This window comes from Apteryx mantelli, chromosome 5, assembly GCF_036417845.1.
Source record: "Apteryx mantelli isolate bAptMan1 chromosome 5, bAptMan1.hap1, whole genome shotgun sequence".
NCBI lineage: Eukaryota > Metazoa > Chordata > Aves > Apterygiformes > Apterygidae > Apteryx > Apteryx mantelli.
In genome coordinates, this window is record NC_089982.1 from 84723371 (window position 1) to 84745245 (window position 21875).

The following is a 21875-nucleotide window of genomic DNA, read 5'->3' on the forward strand; positions in this document are numbered from 1 at the left end:
AGTGTCCAAAGAAGAGCTGAGATATGTCTCCCTTGTGCCTATGCACAGTGGACACATGGGGCAGAGCAGGCTAGGCAAACACCTTTTGGGAAGGCAGAGGTGGATCTGATCCTGGCTTGGGACAGACAGATGGACTAGGTGACCTTTGGTGGTCTTTTCCCGTCTTATGCTGATTGTTATCTCCAGAAGGTTCAATCGTCAACGTGCACAAAGGAAACTCACAGCAATGACCACGGCCAGGTGAATCCCCTCTGCACACTGGGTGGGTGCTCTGTTTTTGTAGTTCAGACATGCCCTTTTTTACTGAAATCGTCTTTATCTCAGGAAAACCCTGAGCCAGAAATCCTGTGAGGCTGAGGGAGTGCTGCAGAAAGCATCACCCTGTGCTTATCCCGTTCTTGCACCTTTCCTGGTGCAAGAGACAGGATGTGGGGCTAGATAGACTGACCCAACCTACTACTACCATTCTTACATTCCTGCTTGGTAAAGAAAATCTGAGGTGAAGGAAGAGTCCATGGGCTGGAAAACACCTTCCTTAACCTCAGTCTGAACAGTGTGGCTTTAAGAAGGAAAGACGGATAAGAGAGGTTCAAATAGCTAACCCCACGGAGCAGATATCATCTATGGACAGGGCGAGGGTTCAGGTAAGTGCAAAGCAGGGCTGATGCAATGGGGATGGTCAGGAACAGAGAAGAGGCCTGGAGGAAAACAAATCCTGCCATCGCATAAATGTAAAGACACACTTTAAAGCCCAAATGCCCAAAGAATCTACACTGAAATAAGGAAACTAGACTGGTAATTTTTTTTTTTAAAAAAAGGATACATCGCTTAGTGTATTTTTTCAAGCTTGCTGGACATCATATTGAAGCACTGTAAAGCTGTCAGAGAAATTATATACTCTTTTCTGTTGTCAACCAAAGCGTGCTTTTATGGAGTCAGTTAGCCACAAATTATGAACACACATCACTTGTCTGAGAATGAATTACAGTACAACCCAATAAACATAACAGTCTTTGCTCACTGGTCATCTCCCTGATGAGGAGCCCATCAGACTTTTCTACCCAACCATAAAGAAAAGCTTCGTTTTCATTTGTGTTTCATTTTGCAAGCGTGCCTCTTTCAAGTGCTGTAGTGCAACAGTGTGAGGGGAAGAGGGTCATTGGTATTACTGCTCTGACGTGCAAACGTGGGATTGAGCTCAGTGTGGAAATGCAATTAAATCAGTGGAAACAGTTCCTATAAGCTGGGATGGTATGAGTGCATGGCTCTAGGATGGCGCCTATAGCTGCTGTTGTATTTGATAGAGAAGTGCAGCCAGTGTCATCTTTACATAGTGTATTATGTGCTCCCTCCACAGACCTTAGAGCCCTTTTCAAAGGTGGAGAGTCACAGTCTTATGTAGTTTGTGGGGTTTTTTTTTGTTTGGATGATTTTTTTGTTTGTTTATTTTTTTTACATATGGGGAAACCGAGGCACAGAAAGGTGGTGTGACTTGCCCACAGTCCTGAGACAGCTGGTGGTAAGTCTTGGACCACCTGGTCTCGCTCATGGCTGCTCAGCTCCCACTTGGGAAGCGGTAGGAAGGAAGGGTCGCCCACTTGTTCCTGCTGAGGGCGAAGGGAACCGAAGCTGCTCCCGGGGTGAGGGAATGGGTGGTATGCTGAGCGGCGATGTCTGGCTGGGGAGCAATGGCACGCATGGTTTTTGCCAGCCCCGAGAGGCAAGAGAAGCAAGGAACCTGAAATGGAGAGGCAGGAATTCACCGATTAGGCACTAAACTAGAGGACATGGCTCTACAGGATGCATTCGTGCCTCTCTGTGGCTTTCAGGGCCTCGTGCATGCTGGCGGCGGAGAGTCTCCTGTTGATGTTCCTGTATCTGCACCTCAGGAGGTTCCAGAAAGTAGTCCTCAAGTCTCGGTTAAAGAAAGCATAAATCAAGGGGTTGATGAGGGAGTTGGTGTATCCCAGCCAGAGCAGAGTCCTCTCCAGCCACAGAGGCATGCAGCTGCACCGGATGCCGCAAATAAAAGGCCGAGCTGTTGACATCAGGAAGAATGGAAACCAGCAAAATGTAAATGCCCCCACAATAATGCCAAGGGTCCTGGCTGCTTTTTGCTCCCTTTTGAAGATGGAAATATTCTTTCGGTCTTGCCGGAGCAGTTTGGAGAGCGTGGCGCATTCCTCCACTGCTTTGGTGCGCTTGGAGCTGTGGTGGCTCCGGCTGGAGGCCTCCAGGCAGTAAACGCCCTCCTCTTCGTAGTGCTTGGGGAAGTTCATGAATCGGTGTTTCTCGGCACTGACCTTGGCGGCTTTGTAGATCCGGCTGTACATGACAAGCATGACTGCCATGGGGATGTAGAAGGCAACCCCCGTGGAGTAGACCGTGTACCCAAAGTCCTGGCTGATGAGACAGACTCTTTCCACAGTGACATTCTTGGCCCAGCCAAAAAGGGGAGGAAGTGTGATGGAGGCAGACAGGAGCCAAACAATGAAGACCATCTTGGCCATCAGCTTCCCATTTTGTCTCACGGGGTACGTCAGTGGCCGAGTGATCCCCAGATACCTGGAAAAAAAAGAAAAGTTTCAAAGCTTATGGGGGGTCACAAGGTATTGGTGTTTTGGGTTGGTGTTGGGGGATTTTCATTCCTAAGCAGCTATTAATGCTCCATCACAGGAGAATTTCAGCCTGGTGAGAGAACAAGAAACAATTTCCCTAAATGAAAATGTTCCTGGGGACGTGCAGTTGCAGTGTCGTCTGTGAAACGGTATTTCATACCCCTTCAGCTCTCTTGCCTAAATGTCCTGTTTTGACTATTCCCTGAAGCTTTCTTGCAACAACCTCATGCATGACAGGAGATGTGGTCTAACTGCTGAGCACAGTCTTGGTTCCAGGGGTTTCCATGGGGGAAAAAAGTGCTTAAAAAGCTTAGTTTCCCACCGAAACTAGCTTGTACAAAGAAAATGCAACAGCTTCCAGCCATGACATGTAGCTCACTCCAGCCGGTTGCCCTCCCAGGGAAAGAGATGGGTGATCTATGAACTAATACTTGCACCAGGATATGTCAGAAGTGACTCCAGATGCAGCAAGTAGACTCATACCACTGTTTAACAGAGAGTGGGAAGGACAAAGTCATTCTCTTATTTGGCCAAGGAGGAGAGATCACCTTTCGGAAACTTGGGGATGAAATTGCAACCTGCAGCTCAAGTGCCCCTGAGGCAATGTGCAAGGCAGAAGCAATCTCACCTTTGGGAAGTGAACATAGCCGACTTCAGGATGAGTCTGGAGAGGTACAGACAGCAAAGCTGCTGATCAGATGGTAGACTATGGTGCAAAATTAACAGCTGTTAATTCACACCCTCTTTCAGCCAATTGACTGGATGATTGCGTCTTGCATTACTAGCACCCATATGAAACACCACAGTCAATAGCACACTTCACTCATCTCTGGCTATCCTGCAATAGCAGTACAATCCTAAATGTTCCCGTAACATCTGCTGGAAACAACCTCTGGAAACCAAGACAGGAGTGAGTGCCAGCTGGAGCAGCTGTCCCCCCCGCTACAAGGCCAAAAGCTCCTGAGGCGACTGTGTCCAGTCCTCCATGGGAAATAAAATGAGAGGAACCCCAACTGGGAGACCCAAAAAGCATGTGGCGACCCATGGGTTTGCAAATGCTGATGGCTGAAGTTATTCCTACAGTTTTGTTAGCCTGATTGAAAAGAGCTGGAGATTGCAACAACCCATCACCTCCTTGTCAGACTATGGCGTGTGGTTTTGAAATACCCCCAGTCTTGACTGAGAGCGTTCATGGGGCTAAGAAATTGTGTCAACTGCTAGCTGGAAAATCGCAATTGTACAATGATAAATCGGTAGTTGGCCATTGTCAGTCAAAGTTCCCACTGAAAACTTCTGCCTCCTATTCAGTCTCAAGCAGCCTGGCGATAACCTCCAGTTGTCACATGAATATTTTTAGGTTACAGCCTCCTTGATTCAAACACTGCCTGCTGTCAGGAATTTGTAGGCATTTTTAGGCAGGATCAAGTTACCTCTGAATTGTCTTGGATAAATTGGGTCAATCGAGAGGGGAAGTCAGGACAGCATCTATATAGACACTTTTTGCTAGAAGCTTTTTCAAGAAAGAACAGGCTTTTTTGCTCAAAGGAAAATGTCTGTGGAGAATTTTTTTACCGCTATTGAATTATTATTTCATCCAACAATCAAACAGTCTTATTGTAGATATTAGGAGGCTTTTGTTGCCTGATTTTTTTCCCTTCTCCAATTCTTCCCCCAAGAGTGGAAGACAATAAAAAATGAAAAAAAGAAAACCAATTCCCCCAGACCTCAAACTCCTAAATAAATTTGAAGCCCAAAGTATTCTCCCCTGAATACCAAATAAAATAAATTTGAATTCATTCACTGAATTATACTTTTCTTATTTTCTTCTCTATTTTCTTCAGCTGGCCCTAGTCACACACACACAAAAAAAGCGAAACAACGCATAACCACTTGTGTTCCTTGAATACCCAGCAGTGGTACAGGCTGGAGGGTGACATTTGTGTAGGCCAAGGCAACGCAACCCCTCAAGAAAGGGCTTTTAAGCCCATCGCCCTGAAGGTCCATCACTCCTCTCCCTCTTAAAAATAGATGAATGGGGCAGCAGGGCTGGTTTTGGTGCTGTGCTTCCAAAAAGCACCATCTCCTCCTTACTGCCTGGCTGCACGCAGCAAGGACGAGAAGAGGTGAACGATCGGGATGTGGAGGGATGGGTGGGAGCAATCCCACTCAGCTGACTGGGATGCAGGGAGGCTGTCGGACATCCCTCCTGCTGTAGGAAATGGCTAAGGAGGGAGAGCAGACCTGATCTCCTGCCGCATCCTTTAGGCTGGGAGACTCACTGGAGTTCAGCCCATCCTCCGTATCAAAGATCTTCCCTAAATGAGGTCACCTCCACGACATGGAGCTGGTGTTTGCAGGGCTGGGAGCAGCTGGAGTCCACCCCGTATCAGCCTGTCCTGCATCCTCTGGGAGGGAAGCAGTCAAGAAGGTGTGGAGCCAGGAAACCAGCCACAGAACCCATTTCTCATCTCTCACACCCACCAATATATTAAAAACCAGCATTATCCAACAGCACCTACTTTTTTGGGGCTGCTTCAAGATACTTAGAAAGGGGATAGAGAGCACATCCTCTAAAAATCATGACCGTGCCAGTCTCCGAGTTCAGCACCCAAAATCACTTCTCTGGTATGTCCAGGCCAGGAACTTCTCAAACTAATGTGTGCTGTGTTGTGTGATATCCTTTTTTTAATGCTATTACTGGGTTTTCTTTAGAAGCTGATACACTCGGGATTTGCTGAGAATTTCAAGGAATTTACATGCTAGGCAAGCGAAACACACAGTGACGAGATTTAAAAAGCAGGCAAAGATGACACATTTCATCGGTGGGTGCCTTGTGCAGTCGCTGCTCGACGAAATGGGGCCGTTTTGAGGTCTTCGCTTATAATTCCGATGAAAGCGGGAAGACCTCAAAATAGGCCAGCACTTACAGCAGCGCGGGAGGCTGGATTGCACAGACATGCACAGAAATTCAAATCAAATTTGCCTGCTTTGATTTTGCTACTGTTGTTGTTATTAATCAAGTTTAGCAGTAATCAGGTAACACAAGCCAGCTCCCAGAATAGTGATTTACCGGCAGTTTGTGTGACATGGCAAGGCACCTCTCGTCACAGAGCTGGTTGTGCAAAAAAAACCTTTCCAAAGCAAAACCAAAACCTTTCCAAAGAAAAGCAGAACCTTTCCAAGGTGGCCCCCCTCTGCTCTCTCCATTCGGCAGATGGAGAACTGGGTGAGCCCTGGCTCGTGCAAGTCAGCTGGACCCGAAAGAGCCCCGAATTGAGGTCTCCTGAACCCTGCTGTTTTACTGCAATCCCATACCTTCCCTGGGCCAAATTTAAGCTCTGCACCTGGCTTCTGATGCTGTGCTGGCCCCATCCTGCTGGAGGACAGGTAACCTCTAGGTGAACGTTGCAGAGGGCAGCTGGAGACCGCAACTGCCGGAAAAGCCGCAGCTGGGTTCATCTGCCCGTGCCTTAAGCCAGGGATGATGGGCATCCCAGAGAGCTCTTCACCTCGCTGGAGATACACTGCATTTCTGTAATAACCAGGGACCTACCTGGCTCGGGGCACGTTCGGATGACAGACACAGGAAAGGGACTCCAAAAAAACCAGCTGCTCAGACTTTGTCCTGCTGGCTCTCTTGGGTTTCCTTTCTACTGGAGATGATGCCCATCTAGAGCACATCTGATTTCAGGTAGGCAACGCTTGCCAGGGAGAAAGGGAGCTCCCAGAGCAGCTGCCTGGGAAGTGGTTGGAGACGTTTTTCCCCTACTAGGAAAACTTAGAGCCACTTGAGGATTTGGTGTTGGGGTTGGGGGGGGGGGGGAGGTCTTTTATCAGCTGCTTGGTATTTTTACAAAAAGTTTCATCAAAAGCTGAACAGCCAAAAGGCTTTTTTTGTTTGGTTTTAGGCAACGAAGAATCTATAACATTGGCGTAATTATATAAGGCAAATGGAAGAGCAGGATGGACATTTCCAGCACTTTTTTGATTTAAAAGAAAATCAATCAATCAATCAAAACCCCTTCAGACAAGATTAGTTCTACCAGCTTCAGTCAAGAGGCTTTTAGAAAGCACTCTGCATTAATAATCAATAATAGCAGCCTGCATTTTAATAGTACCCATCATCTTGGGCAAACCAAGCATCTTTTATATATATGCTAAGCAAAGTCTGAGGATACTTCAGCTGTCAATAAAAATACAGCCTCCTCTTTGGTGGAGACAGGCAGCTGCCTAAAGGTGCTGACCAAGTCAGCAGTCAGGACTGGACTAGGGGAAGTATTTATATTTCTTTGAATAGACCAAGGAAAGGAAGCACTGCTGTTGGCCCTCTTCTTTCTTACAGGAGGGGAGGAACAGCTAAAATTGCCACTAGTGGAAATTTTGGTTAAACCCTCAACTGGGATGTATGGGCAGGTTATTGCTTTCAGAGCATTTCAGGCTCTCTGCAAACTCTGCAATGCTTTTGCTCTGGCTTTGCAGTCAGCTCTGATTTGCATCAGGCTAGAAGTGGAAATGCATGCTTTTGCATATGTTTTCATCGGGAGATAACTGAAAAATCCTGTCCTGTGCACCCTAAGGCTGGTGGAAAATGGAAAGCCAGGCATGGCAACATCCAGGAGTGGATGGTGACCCCAGAGATAACCAAAGGGGAAGAGGGACATGAGGATTAGCCCATGCTAGTGACGGGCAGTGTGGGGCCATTGCGCTGTCAGGACGTGCCCAGATCAAGGCCAGCAGCGCAGAAGTGGAGCAAGGGACTTCTGGAGATGAGGGGGCCTCAGGAGAGATGTCAGATGGGAGCTGGTTCTCTGCAGACAGCCGCTCTCACCTCTCCTGGGGTTCGGTCTCCTCCAGCCCTCATTCAGCTCAAATTACCACCTTTGCTCTTTTTCCCTTTTCCACACCTTAACATGCTTTTCAGGCAATTCACAATTTGCTGCTCAACTTCCCAATCAGGTGTTTGGCTGAGTGGGGGGACGAACGGCTGACAGCAAACGGTGCCCGCGTGCCCCGGCCAGGCTCCCAGTGTGGCACCATCCCTGTGCTAAAGCACCACGAGGTGCCTGCAGTGGAGCAGAGAGGTGCTTGGGAGCTGCATGAGATGGGCACACGGGTGAAGTCCCCACAGGATAGATTTTCCCCACTGCAAATTGGCGCTGGCTGCACGGGTTTAGCAGAAGGGCCTGGAGCTGCCCTGCTCCTGGATGCCCCAAGCCTAGCAAAGCTTGTCCGGGGTGAGCTGTGCGGAGAAGCTCCCGCAGCTAAATGGGAGGTTACTCGAGAGCAGAAAGCATTGCCCCTGGTTGTGAGTGTCCCCTTGGCCAGATGATCGGCCCATGCAACTTAGAGCAGCCTCAAGGCTGCTCCCGCTGCAGCTGGGGATTTCAGGTGCGACCCCCCCTGCCCTGTCCACCCTACATGAAGCGACTGCTTCCCCAGTGACCTCCCCGGGCACCCAGCACCACCCGGGGTTTGGCCTCGGCACAGCGGGAGGAAGCACTTTCTGGGTCCCCCAAAGCTATGTGCCCCTTCCCATTTCAGCGGTGAAAGATGAGAAGCCAACACCAACCTCGGCCACCTGCCCCCTGGGACACTCGGATTTTTGTCCGCTACATCAGCGGCAAAATTAGACTAGGGAGAAGTGATTAAGAAGTGGAATAAATTGCAGTAATTTTCATAAAAGATCTGTCCTTTTTGTTTGCATATCTTGAAGAGTATTCCTTCTTGCTGTGATAAGGAAAGAAGAGGAGAGGAGAGGAGAAGGGAAGGGAAGGGAAGGGAAGGTTAGGTTTTCAAAGCAAAGCCATTCCCATTAACGTGTGGGTAGCTGGTACCTCGCTGCTTCTCTGCACCTCACCCATCGAGCAGAAACATTCATATATCCCATTCCTGCATTTGAGCTCTTTCCTCTAACAAACGGAGGTGGACTTTTCTTCTGTCTGTGCTGAATACATCTGCTTTTTAGGAACAGGCTTTTTCTCGAAACCAAGCAAAGTGCAGCAGCAGAGCGGGACCCCTCCGTGTGGTCTGTGGGTGACTTTGTTTTCTCACCAGCACCAGCGAGCCGATCAGGGGCACGGAGCAGAGAGCAATGCTATCTCCGCATGAGGGCACCTGGCTGACAAGTGGAGGCTGCTCCAGAGCATTTGTCGCTGCTTATTTGCCTTGGGATAATGTCAGCTGAGCTGCAGCAGCTGGCTTTCCCCCAAACTTTCTGCTTTTCCACCTGGTCCCCTATGTGGGTGGCTGGCTGGGGTGGTCGGGGGAGTCACCTGGTGGGGGCCTCCTGGGTGGCTCTGCCTGCCGGAGCTGGGTGACCGGCACGCAACGTGGGCTCGTGGCCACCACCGTGACCACCTTCCCGGAGCTGCTCATGGCAAACCAGCCCGTCTCAGCGATGCCAGAGTAAACCCGGATCGACCTCCCGAGAAAGCCAGCGTGCACGTCAGCGCTGGATCCGGCCCACCGGCTCAGCAGCACAGTGTCCCTTCTGACGCAGGCAGCTATAATTAGACCACGGGGGTGCTGACTTGCCCAAGCCTCATCGCTTTGCGAGACGGGCTCAGCCTTCCCCTTCCAACTCCAAGTGTGGGGGCTCAAGCCAGCACAACCACGCAAACACAGGCTCTGGGCTAAAACAGGATTTTTCTGGGATTTAGGATGGGGTGGGAGGGAGTTATTGCCATCCTCAGCTAACGCACAAGTCCAGGGCTCTGCAGAGCATTGCCTAGGACTGGGCTCCACCAGCTCCCAATGCCCAGGTTTTCAAAGCGCCTGTGTTTGTTTTGTTGTATTTAATAATTGTACGATCAAGCCGCCTTTCACAGAGCTGGGGATGGGCAAAGGTTGGGTGGCAGGGCCATGCTCTAGGCTCCATTCCTCAAGCCATGGAAGAACAATTTGAGTCAGCTGCCTGGAGGGGGAGAACTAAAGAAGTAACTTAGGGAAGTTACTCAAGAAAGCAACTTAAGCCCAGCTCCTCCAGAAGGACTGGGGCATCTGGTTCATACAGAAAGCCCTCGGCCACCCCGTTCACCTGGAAAACACATGCAGCAGCTTTCACCCAATGGGGAAAATCATTCTGGTGGCCCTCAGTCTCCACCTGCGTGTTTGAGCCCACCTGAATACACGCAGCTGGTGCCTCAGCCTCCCTTACCTGTCCACGCTGATGATGCACAAGGTCATGATGGAGGCGGTGCAACACATAACATCCATGGCGATAAACACGTTGCAAAACACCTTCCCGAAGAGCCATTCGCCTCCCACCAGGTCCGTGATGGTCACGAAAGGCATGACAGCGAAGGCCACCGACAGGTCGGCCGCTGCTAGGGACACCACCAAGTAGTTGGAAGGCTGCCGGAGCTTCTTGACGATGCACACGGAGATGATGACCAGCCCGTTGCCGGCGATGGTCATTAGGATGATGATGGAGAGCACTGCTCCGATGACAATCTTCTCCGTGTCCCCATAGAGCAGGATCTCCTCACCGCAGTCCGTCACGTTGGTGAGATTGGAGGGCGGCAGCTCTGGCTCGGCTGGGATGGAGGGTTCCTCAGTCATGAATGGATTCGGGAGCGGTTTCTGAGCTGGGAACTGCTGCTCTGCGTTCTCCACAAAGAGAAGATGGTGCTCCAGAAACCGGCTGGGGCTGGCCCTTAGCAACATGCTCTGAGCTTACCGCAGTGGGCAATGGCACCAGTTTTCTCCCAGCAATGACACCTCCAGTGACAAACCAGAACATTTTATCACAAACGAGCCAGGAAAATAAAGTACGCCCCCCCCCCCAAACCTGTCTCTTGCTTCCCAAAGCTGCAGCTGGATCTCACGTGCTCAGTGAGAAGCAGCTTCCCAAGTCTGCTCAAAGACGTACAGTTTGCCAGAGGATGCTCGGAGAGAGCTCGCCTCCACTCTTAAAGGCGTCCAAGCTGCCCAGTCCATCTGCGACGGCTGCCTAATTGCCTACGTGCCTTTCCAGAAGGCCGGATAATGGCAGTCGGTCGTAGCTGTCCATATCGTTGGGCGTTGCTGCCAAGCTGCGCCGCTGCTCTTGCACTTCTCTTGTGCCTCCGTGCATTTCAATCACATGCAACTACATGCATTCGCCTGTGCATGAATACACAAGTGTTACGGGGTGCTACAGATCAGATCCGCAGTTGTGTGCATGCACATACCACCAGCTTTATCTCGTGCGTGTTTTCATGCACAAACCGATAAGACATGACTGCACATGTATGCACGCGGCATGTAGCTACAACATGCAACGCCTCTGACTGTCCATATAGAAGCAAAGCGCTGAGTTACAGCTCATAGTTTGAACACACGCACGCCGCTACATCGTGCATGACACCCCCCCCCCCGTCCCCGTCCCCCGTCCCCCGCACCCAACCCCAGACGCTCATTTACACGTGGGTGAGGGATGGGGCATCGCAGCCCCCAGCCTAGAGCCACCAGCATCGCGGCCCCGCACACGCGAGATAGAGCCGGAGAGCGGCTACGGCGCGACTACCCCCGGCCCTCAACCCCGTGCGGGGGCGGCGCAGCCCCCCGCCTCCGTCGCCGGCCGGGAAACTTTGGGGCAGGTTGTGTCCGCAGGGCTCGGAGCAGCCTGCGCAACCCGCATCCTCCGCTTTTGCTTTCCAAGGGAGTTTTGTTTAAAGCAGAGCGTGATTGCAACCCCCCTCCCCTTTGCAACGCCTTTGCATCCCCCCCCCCCCAGCCCCCGCCGCCCCTCCCCGGGCCGGGGCGAGGGGGGTCCCCGAGTTACCTGTGCCGAGGGGGCGAGACATCCTCCGGGCGAGCCCCTGCGAGCGAGCGAGCGAGCGAAGAGCCACCCCCGGAGCATCCTTCTCCCCTCCCCGCCTCGGCGGTCCCTCCTACCGCCCTCCCCTCGCCTCTCCCGGGCAGGCACCCAGCTGCTCCCGGCTCTGCCACAGCCCTCGTGGGTAGCAAAAACTCCTGCGGATAAGGGGGGGGGGGGGGGGGCCGGGTGCGAAGCCCGGGCCCTGAGCCCCCAGCCCTGCAGCGACGGGTCCGGGGCGAGCGTGCAACGGCCGCCTCGAAGGAAAGGCTGGAAGTGGCGAAAAACGCCTCGCTCCAGACGGGATCCCGCAGCGCAGCGTTTCGCCTCCGCGCATTTCGGATCCGGCACGTTGCCCCACCTGGACCTGGGGGGTGCCAGCTCTGCGCATTGCCTGGATTTCACCCGTTTACCCGCCCTGTGACGGGCCGGTGGTGACCGCTGAGTGTGGGAATCAGAGGGGCAAAGAAAGGTTATTTTAGCAGTGCTCTTTCCCACTTCTTTTTTAATACCTGCGGAGGGGATTATTTTGCAGCACAGGGTTTCTTCCCCAGCTCCATCCCTCTTTTTCCCCCCTGGAGGTCCCACGTTCTTGCAGCTCTGCACCAGAGAGCAGCAAGCAGCTGGAGCCTGATCCCCAAAGAGGCACCTTTGCCTTATCCTAGTGAAATCGAAACAGGGAGCATAAACAAACCAGGCAGGAGCATGCGGCGATTCGCATCCATTTCCCTCCCTGCCAAATGTTTCATCGGTGCTTGGATGCTGGGATCGTGGCGGCATGTAAACCCAGGGCGTTAGACAACTGCTGTTTCACCCTTCCCTGGGTGAGGAAGAGGAGCAAAGCCATCTCCAGCATTGGTCGTTCCTAAGTGAGTTCCCGGGGAGCTTGGTCCGGGAGCAGGGTGCTGCATTACGCCGCGTTGGAGGCAGCACCACCCTGCCGCTCGCTCCAAAAACAGCTCTGCAAGGAAAGCTCCAGTGAGCTAAAATGGGGCTACTGAGGTTGGGCTTCTTCGCTGCTCCAGCATCTCGGCGCGTGTGGGAGGCCGGCTAAAATAGCTGCCTTGCCAGAGCAGGGTGTGCTGGCGCATTCCTAAAGCTCCATCTTTCCTGCTCTTTGCATTATGGATGTTTTTTTTCAGACTCCCCTGCAAGCGGTCCTCAAATCCTGCAATAGCCGCAGGCAGCAGAATGAACGTCCCTCTCTCACATCCCAGCCCCATTCCTTTAGGATCTGGCCTCCATCTCCCCACTTCCAAAAACCCTTTGCTAAGGGGAATGAGCTGCTCTGGTAATTAGCGGAGCTGTGAAATCCCCGGAAAAAGCAAGGGGAGTGAGACCCCAGCCAAGCTGTGGGACATGCAGCGAGCAGCTGCATGGCATGTTCTCTGCACGGTGCGGCTGTGGCTTTCCAATCCTGTAAAGCTCATGGCTGCTTTTCCATCATTCGGGAATTTCAAAGCCAAACCCTGTGGCTGCCAAAGAGCCGGATACCAGAGCTGCGTAGATCACGTGGAAACAGCTCATGGAAAAAAGCTGTTCTCCAAAGCATTTCCGCATCCTCTAACCTGGGATAGGTAAGTGCTCTTGAGCAAAAGGGCTGCAGCAGGCAGGGCCAGGACCAAAAAAAAACAAAAAAAACCACAGATGGGGTTAAGATTTATTGCTGTTTTTCTGAGTGGAATGAAAAAGCACCCAGGGAACAATCAGCTGCAAGAAATCTCCCCGTGAAGCACCTTGCCTTTATTAATGAGGCTCTGTTTAGGCCAGCTGCAACACTAAAATGCCCCAGCAGATACCGGAAAAGGTCACAGCATCTCATGTCTCTGTTTACAGCTAGGGAGGGCCAAGATGTGCTTTTCTGTGTTGAGACATCCCAAAAAAGCCCAGAAAAGCATCCAACTCACTGAGCAAATTCAAAGAGCACATGCAGTTGCCGCACCATCACCCCCAGCTCAGCTTCCCTCACCTTCACCACTAACCATATCCTCCAATAACTCAAATAACACCGAGCCAAACGCAGGGAGAAGCAGGCATTACCAAGCTCCCCGTCCTTCTCCACCCAGGAAAAGGTTTTTGGGGTGGGCAGGAAGAAAAATGCCAATTTTTGTGTGAAGGAAGGATTAAAAGTACTAGTTAGACCTTCTCCTCCCTGAAAACCTGAGTGCAGCATTTCTCCAAACTGCAAGCTGTGATGACCTTGCAGAAATGCCTGCTCATGGGGCCACCCTGGGAGGCGCTAATTGCTCTTAATGGTAATTAGGAGAGGAAACGGGGGCCGGAGCTGCTGCTGGTGGCTCCTCTCCAGCCAAGCACCCCAAAATGAGGGTGCTGCAGTGGTCTATGTTTTGACGTCAGGTCTTGCTAATTTACGCTTGGGAAATTTGAGTGAGAAGTGGAATATTTCTGTGCAGCAGTAGGAAGTACGCTGCTTTTCCTCATCTATCTGCAGGTGGACAGGAGATGAACCGAGTCCTCCTGCCACGTCAGGGATGGACCGCGTGAATCTTTGCCCAGATATATACTTCCATCTTCACATACAAATAGCCATTAAAGTGGCTGTTTTGCTAACTATTAATTGTTAATATTAAGCCCTATTAACTCTAATGGCAATGTAATTGTCACAGTTATTAATATGCAAATTCTGAGAAATCTCATTAACTCCAAGGTCCTCAACTGCTCAGTGCGTTTAGGACTTGTCTCCAACATCCTCCTCGTATCGCAGCTGTTGACATTTCTCCCTCCGAGCAGACAGAGCCTGTCCAGATGGGCCACAGATAAAATTAATCACTCAACACTCCTCCAGCTTTCAGGGACCATCGCTGAGGGCTGCTCTTGCCTCCGGAGATGTTCCCGATGAACCAGGCTGGTGTATCAACACCTCCTGATCCAGAAGAAAGAGGGGTTTAACCCACTTTCATAGCAGATGACCAATAACCCAACTGCATGCAGACACAACGGCTCTTGGCCAGATGTTTTGCTCAGGAATGATGATGCTTGAGGTGTCTCAAGGACTGCTCAGGGTCTTGTCTCCACTCCTTGGGCTTGTGTCCTGCTTCCCTCCAGGGCTCCCACTTCCTCGGAGCAACCTGAGCCCACAGACAGCGCCGTCTCCTCCTGATGAGCGCTGGAGCTCCCCAAAGACACAACCACCAAACACCGTCTCAGTGCAGTGGGAGTATGGCACCTAGGAGATGCATGAAGCAACCCACGTTGCTGTCCCGGTCTCGTGGGCTTTGGAGGAAAAAACATCCCAATATTAAACAGGTGGTGGGATCAGCTTCTTCATTTCTTGTTTTCTAGCCCAGCCTCCTCACTGATAAAATATTCCACAGAAATATAGACTATAGGAAATTGCCTTCTTACATAAACCCATCAGCTGGGAAGGAGGTGACCAGCCTGTGCACGGCGAGGGGATGCTCTCCGGAGTGCCGCAGAGGGATCAGGGGACCGGACTGACAGTGGTGACATCGGTGGCTGAAGGATTTCAGCGAGGGGGTCCAACCAGCAGAGTGTTTTCTGCATCAAATCTTTTTTTCCATGTGAGGAAAAGCAAATGGGGGAGTTTAACAACCTACCTGTGTGTCTGAATTCTCAGAGTTGGGGGCTTCAGATTTTTTTTTTTCTTTTCTACTGGACCAAAATAGTCGGAAAAAAATGAATCTTTTTGACTACTTACAGAAACATCCCATGAATTTTGCTCTTTGAACAGATCCTTTGAAATTTCTTTGTGACTGCAAATCCTAAAGAGTACTTTATGCTCCATCTAAAATTATTTTATTCCCAGGCAAATGAAAGCAGTTTCATTGCTTGCAAATGCTGCTTCTCTCTCTTCTCTGGTCCTTTGGAAGAACCTCTAAAACGCACCCAGATTTCTGCATTCAGCCAGGGAGCAGAAATCGGGAGCCTCGTGGGAAAAAAAAATCCTATCCAAAGGGGAATTCCAAATAGCTCTATCCAAAAAGATGCATTTACTGAGCAGAAATGGATATTAATGGTGTCAGAGATAGCCAGCCACGCTCCCTCTGCTGGAATGAGCGCGGACAGGCAGATTTTGGTGTTTAAATCACTAATGAGCGGCAAATGACGATTCGCAAGGGGAGCTCTCAGGTTGCCGCACAGCTAAAGCCAGCCGTGCGGGGACGACCAGCTGCAGGCGTCCAGCTCTCCTGGGGACACGGTTCGGCAGCAGGGTGCAAGGGGCGATGTGAAGCTGCTGCATACGAAGCCCCCAAAGCACCCTGTTGGCCTGCGGGCCCTAAAGGGTCGAAGCTGTCCGCGGTGGGTTCCTGCCTGCTGAAGAGTTTTCTGGTGACCCTGGGGGAGAAACGGCAGAAAGCCTGAAATTGTGGAGGAAAGGGTGAAAAATGAGCTGTTTAGCTGGAATTTCCAGAACAAACCCTTCAAACCCACAGCCCCTTGGGGACGCAGCCGAGAAGGGGCAGCGACCCATTTGCCATCTTTTATGAGCAAGCCTGTATGGTTGGAGCACGTTATTTTTCTCAAAGTGTCGGTGAAGTGTTGGCTCTGCAACATTTCCACCTACTGCCCTCCCAGGTCTCCTGTCCCTGAGTGTCCCCAGGGATCCACCATCTCCAAGGGTTTGAGTACAGGCAGAGCCTGATTTTTAAATCTACGCAGTGAGGTAGGTGCTGATTTATTTATGTGGGGCCCCGGTGAAGAGGACGTGCAGCTCCGAGGTTGCCCACCTCAACGTGTAGCTCTGGGGTTGCACCTCCGCAGCATCCAAACCCAAGAGAGAAAGAAACGGGTGGCGCAGCGCAAGCTCTCCTGACTGAACCACCTAAAAGCAGGCAGGATACAGCCCTGGAGAGGCCGCTGGGAATAGGGAAGGTTGTTTAGGGACATCACGGCAAACTTAGTGCTGGAAACACGAGCTGTGACTGCAGGCACACGCGTACAGCGCTCTGGCTCGCAGCACGCTCAGAGCAAACCGCTGAGGAAGAACCTTGTTGCAGCCCCCGCCAGTCCATGGGGCTGCCTTTTGGCATGAAAGCTGCATTAATACAGACGTTTTTCTGCTCAGGACTCAGGGTCTGGCTAACCTCTCATCGCGCCGCACACGCACCAGCTACCGATGTTGAGCCTTATATTCCCGGAGCTTGATGCCGAAGCGACCAGGTGAGCATCCTTGGGAGCGGTGGTGTGCAGAGACCCTTTGGCACCTGCGGGTGGGTTAAGCTGGCAGAGCAAATCACCCAGGTCCGAAGATGAAAACCCTCCTTGTCTTCTTTTGTCTGTCCCCTAGATGGCACCTGCTCTCAGCAGATTAAATCCCTGATGAAAAAAATAACAGGTTTTGACGCCTAGGAAGGCTCGGGGCTGCAAACAACTGCTTGCCAGAGAAAACAAAACAAAAACCCCAAACAGAAGAAAAGCTACAAATAAAAGGTCTTCTGCATCTCACACCAGGTGCTTTGCATACCGCACCGCTGGCCGACTGCAGCGTTTCTGCTGTTTTCTTCCTCAGCCTGTCCCTTGGTGCTCATCCCCCCGAAATGAGATCGCATCCTCGGGGCCTGGTGGCTCTCTCGGCCAGCGATGGGTAACCCCCTCCTGCAAGGCTCCCGGCACTGCGTTGCATCTGCATCCTGGGGGAGGAAGGATGGACACGGTAAGGGGGGGATGCGTCCTCACCCGACCCCTTCCGTCACAAGCTCCGAGCCGCAGTGAGCGCTGCCGACGATTAAAGCGCCGCTTATTAGCCATCTGCTCGGAGCGGGGGCACTTCGCACCTCGCGGGGCTGTGGCCGCGCCAGGCTGGAGTGGCAGGCGGACGTCTATCAGCTAAAACCGGACGCGGCGGCAGCCAGAAGGCGACACGTATGCTGGATGGCGCTCGCAGAGCTGCTCTTCTCCTGCCCGCCCCGTCTCCGCTCCCTGGAGCCCGTCCTGAGGAACGTGGCTTCGCACCAACTGCTGTGGCAGCGGGCAGCTCCTGGGAGCAGCCTGCGCCGTGGGACCTCAGGGCAAGACCCTGCGGGAGGGCAGCTCTTGGGTTGTTGCGGTCACGGGCTGGAAGAAGGCAGCCCCCACGGGAAAACCGCAGGTTTCTCTGTGGAGCTGCTGGATTAGCAACATGCCCTCAAGCTCTGCTGGGCGAAGGGGCTGCATCTGCTAGGTCACAGCTGGCTTTGCCTCCCCATCACCCCCTGAGACCAGATGTTCACCTTTCATGCCATCATCCTTCCCCAGCATCACCCGCAATGCCAGGGGAACCTGCATCCCCCAGGGGTTTTGGCTGTTTGACCCTAGAGCTATGAAAAATTTCTAGCACCAGCCCAGCTCAATTCCCCACATTTCTGCAGTCCCAGGTTCCCCTGAGGCTCTTATGAAACTTTTACAGGTGCACAACCATTTCTGACCATCTTGGGACCTCCTGCCTTAAAGACCTGCCCAGACCAGGCCAGCCCTGGGGAGGAACAAGCTCCTGCTCTGTGGTCACCTTGCCAGAGGTTTTTCAGATGTCTGGAGAGGTCGCCCCATATCTGCAGTCCTTTGTCACATAGACACTGCAAAAAGATGTTTAGCACCCATCCCACTCTTCCCCCAGCTTTCTTCTGCCTGGAAACAGGTGTAGAGCAGCCCCTAACCCTTGCACTGGTTTGAGGATCTCCATACTTGGTTCCTTGCACCTAGGGTATGCATGAGCTTGCTGTGAAGGAAACCACAAAACACCTGCTTGAAGACAACATACAGCTGCAAAAAGGGCTTGTGAAACTTCCCCCACTCCCGGCTCCTGCTTGACCCTGTTGCAGAAGAGGACATGATAAGGCTGGTGCAGCAAAGGCAGTTTGAATGCTCCCTGCAGGCAGCCTCACCAGCCCAGGCATTGCCACACTTGGAAGGTCTCCAGGAAGCTCCATGCTGCAGCACAGTCCTGAAAACCTGGGGCTGTCCTTATGCTAGTCAACCTTCCCAAGGGAGCATCACAAGGACCACTTCCAGGACCAAGACTAATGGGTCTCAATGCAGCCTGCCACTGAGGTTAACATGCCTCAAGTCTCCTCAAAGATAGCTATTGCTAAGATCCAGCTATGGGCGTATACAGCATAGCCAGAGAGTCCTTGGGAACAGCTTTCACCTATAGGCAAGGTAGTGTCTGTTTGACTTTTGCATACATGCAATGTGGTGCTCTTACCGTGCTGGCTCATACTTCTGGTGAGGAGTCATCTACTGCATAGAGGTGTTTTGTGCTTTGAACTCATTTGGTGCAGGGGCAGGTAGCTGATGAAGTTGTTCCTTAAAGTGGATCATCCTCAGGCTCCTGCATGACACTAGCTCACTAGGTTTTGGGCTCACCTCTGGTTTGGATTACTTCAGGGAAGTCAGAGCTACCCTGGCAAAGCTAGCCCAGTACAGGTGCTCTCAGTGCACCATATCAGGTAAAAAAAGTAGTTATTTCTCTTTCATCCCCAGTAAAGCATGGAGGAATCCCATTTTTGGCTACTCACATTCCCACCTGTGAGACAACACATCTTTACATTCATGGTTCAGATGTTCAAGTGTTAGAAGCATTGGAGACTACAGAAGCATCTCAACTACAGGGATCACCACCAGCCACCACAGAACTATGCACACTAGCATAGTCCAAGCTCTGTTAGGAACTAAAGGTTAAATGAAAGACACAGAACAGGCACAAAGTAGAAATATATAAACAGTATATTTCTTTTTATTTTATTTTTAAATACAGAGTCCCTTATACAATAAAGGAATTCCCTCCCCCCCCCAACACCCCAAGCAACTCTTATCAAAAGAAATCATTCACTGTAAAATCAACACTAGATAGAGGCATGCGCTTTAGGAGCATGTTTAGCAAGTGCAATATCTATAGGCCACGTCTCCATAAATAGGAACATGTGTTTTCCTCACTTAAAATAGTTCCCTGGCAATCTGTGACAGAAACCTCTTGGTCACAAAATACAGAAATATTAACCAGTTACATTCCATGTGACACGTGGAAAAATAAACCCACCGCTGCTCCTTTCCCAGTACGGTACAGACCGCCCGAGCTCGGCAGCTCTGCTAGCGTTAGCCAGCACAGAAACAGGATGCAGGATTTAGACGAGATGGTTCCTTCTCAGCCCCTCTCATCACCTACTCACAGCTTATCCTGCATTTACGCTCCCTCCAAAGAAAGCAGGAGCGGAAAACAGGGAGTCTTTTCAGCCCCCAGCTCCTTCCTTGGGTCAGACAGAGGCAAAGGGGATTTGGTCTGCACAGCGTAACTTCCAGGAGCAAGTATTTTAGAGGAGTAAGGGTCTTTGAACAAGACAATCGCTGTTTTCCGGGGTAACCCCTGTGTGGGAGTGAAGTACAATTTCACATCAATAAAGAAGGGAGAACTTGGAGCTGAACATTTTCTGGAAAAGAAAAAAAAAGAGCACTAAACCACCTCTTTTAATAAATCAGAGCAACTCTGCCAGATGCAAGATGCTGAAATGCTCAAAGGCTCAACACTGAGATGAGATTCTCCCTTTCCCACAGCTGCCATGCCTCGCAGCTGAATTATGCTTTTTCCTGTGGGAACAGATGCATCCGCTTAGACCTGCTAGGCCTCTTTAGACCAAGGACCACCACCTGCCAGAGGTGGACACCTCTAACATTCCAGCTGCCACAGCTTCCAGATGTGGGTGCTTAAAACTGAGCTCCTAGTTCCACAGTTTAGCACCTGAAGTCTTAGAGATGCTAGGTACCCCACTAACACCTGTGTGGGCAAAAAGCAGCTCAGCGTATTCAGCAATAAAGATTTGAACACTTAGAAGCCTATTTGTGCAACCTGGAACTTCACTGGGGAGTGAGTTTAAATCTGTGGCTCTGGTCTCAAAAATTCCAGGGGTTCAGAAATGCACGATGCTGTTGATTGAAATGCATGCTTTAAATAATAGAAAGGTCTGACGTGACTCCCAAGGTTCACCGAGATGAACATACACTGCATGAACTCAGTTGGCATTGCTCTGACGTCAATCAACCACCTCCTGAAAAGGAGATCACCTGCAGAACAGGGTGCAGTCACTGCACCGAGGGCTATGCCCTCTGTCCTTGCCATGTCTTGCGCAGACCAGCATGGCCAGGCCCTGTTGCCATCACTTGTACAGACACTTGGGCAAACAATCTAACTCATCCAATCACGTGAAGCTTATCTGAATTAGGTGCTTGGAAAGAGCGTGCTGAGACACCGATTGTTGCTGATATGCACAGCAAGAACTGATCTCAGCCCTTCAGCAAGCCTCTTAAGTACTGAAACTGATAGTCCAGCTGTTGAATTTGATATGCTGCTTTTCTACAACCCCCTGATCACATAACAAATAAGTTACAGCCAGAGAGCTCCTTTTTTTTTTTTTTGGCATGCTAAAAGCAAAAAGCCAGCATAGCTCAGGTCAAGAAGGAGATAATTTAATTGCAAACTGAGCAGCTCTTTCCAACTCCTTGCCATTTTGTTCATCTTTGGGGGCCCCACCTGAGGCAGAGGAATGCTGATGGTCTGATTTATTGCAGCAGCAAGAGTCTGCCGTAGAGATGACGGTATGAGATGCTGTGTACATCCCCTCTTCTGCTCTGAGCACAGACTTCAGCTCTCAAAGCAAGCAACTCTTCACAGCAGAGATGCAGATGGGGAACAGAAGGCAGCACGTCCCGCAGGACACTCTTAATATTTAATGCAGCATCAGAACTGTGCCAAGTGATCCAAGCTCATGTAGAGTTTTCTACGAGGAAAAGACAGACACAGCCAAGGATTGTCTTAGTTTGAAAGGAAAACACACAAAGGCTGAAAAGTGCTAATTTGTATTTCTAAAGCATGTACGCTGGCAACTCCCTAGTCTGTCTGCTCTTTACACAATATTGATGGCTCATTCTTTGCAACCAGATTTGCAGCCAGTAGTGTAATGGACAGGGCTCCGTACTTGAATGCCTTAATTAGATATGAAAACAATTAGAGAGGACTGTTCTCTTCTAACATCCACAGGCCTCAGCACAGATAGAAAATGGGGCAAACCCATCCCATTATGTCTATTTAAGTTGTTTTGGAAGCTTGACAGATGAAAAAAGGACAGCCCAACTGAAACACCGTGCCATGAAGTAATCATCTAAAGAGATTCAGAAGACAGTGCAACTGTATTACAATTATGAATCCTTCATAATTACCTATTATAGCAAAGTAAGCCTCAAGAGAGCAACTACTGTCATGCCACTGCTCAGACACAGGCTCAAGTTCTCCAGAGAGGAATAAAAAAATAAAAATGCTAGGCATTTTGGCAGCATTTCCATGATGGAGAGTACAGAGTCAGCATCCAGAGGAGGGCATGCTGCAATCAGCCCAGGGACTGGGGGAGACAAGAGCTGGGTCGGGAGATGACACAGTAAATAGCTTGCACTGAAGTCTGGGGAATGGCCATAAGTGATGAGTTTGAGCCAACCTTGATTTTGTGCCAGTTACC

The 21875-nt window shown here is 50.9% G+C and overlaps 1 protein-coding gene across 1 annotated transcript; it reads right to left on the reverse strand.

Moving 5' to 3' along the window:
• Positions 1-1325: 1325 nt before the first annotated feature.
• LOC106484695 (5-hydroxytryptamine receptor 7-like) lies at positions 1326-10327 on the reverse strand. Its single transcript, XM_013942935.2, has 2 exons — positions 9775-10327; positions 1326-2565 (listed from the first exon to the last, which is right to left on the reverse strand). The coding sequence occupies exons 1-2, from the start codon at positions 10281-10283 to the stop codon at positions 1794-1796; spliced, it is 1281 nt and encodes a 426-aa protein (XP_013798389.1). The 5' UTR covers positions 10284-10327; the 3' UTR covers positions 1326-1793.
• Positions 10328-21875: the final 11548 nt, after the last annotated feature.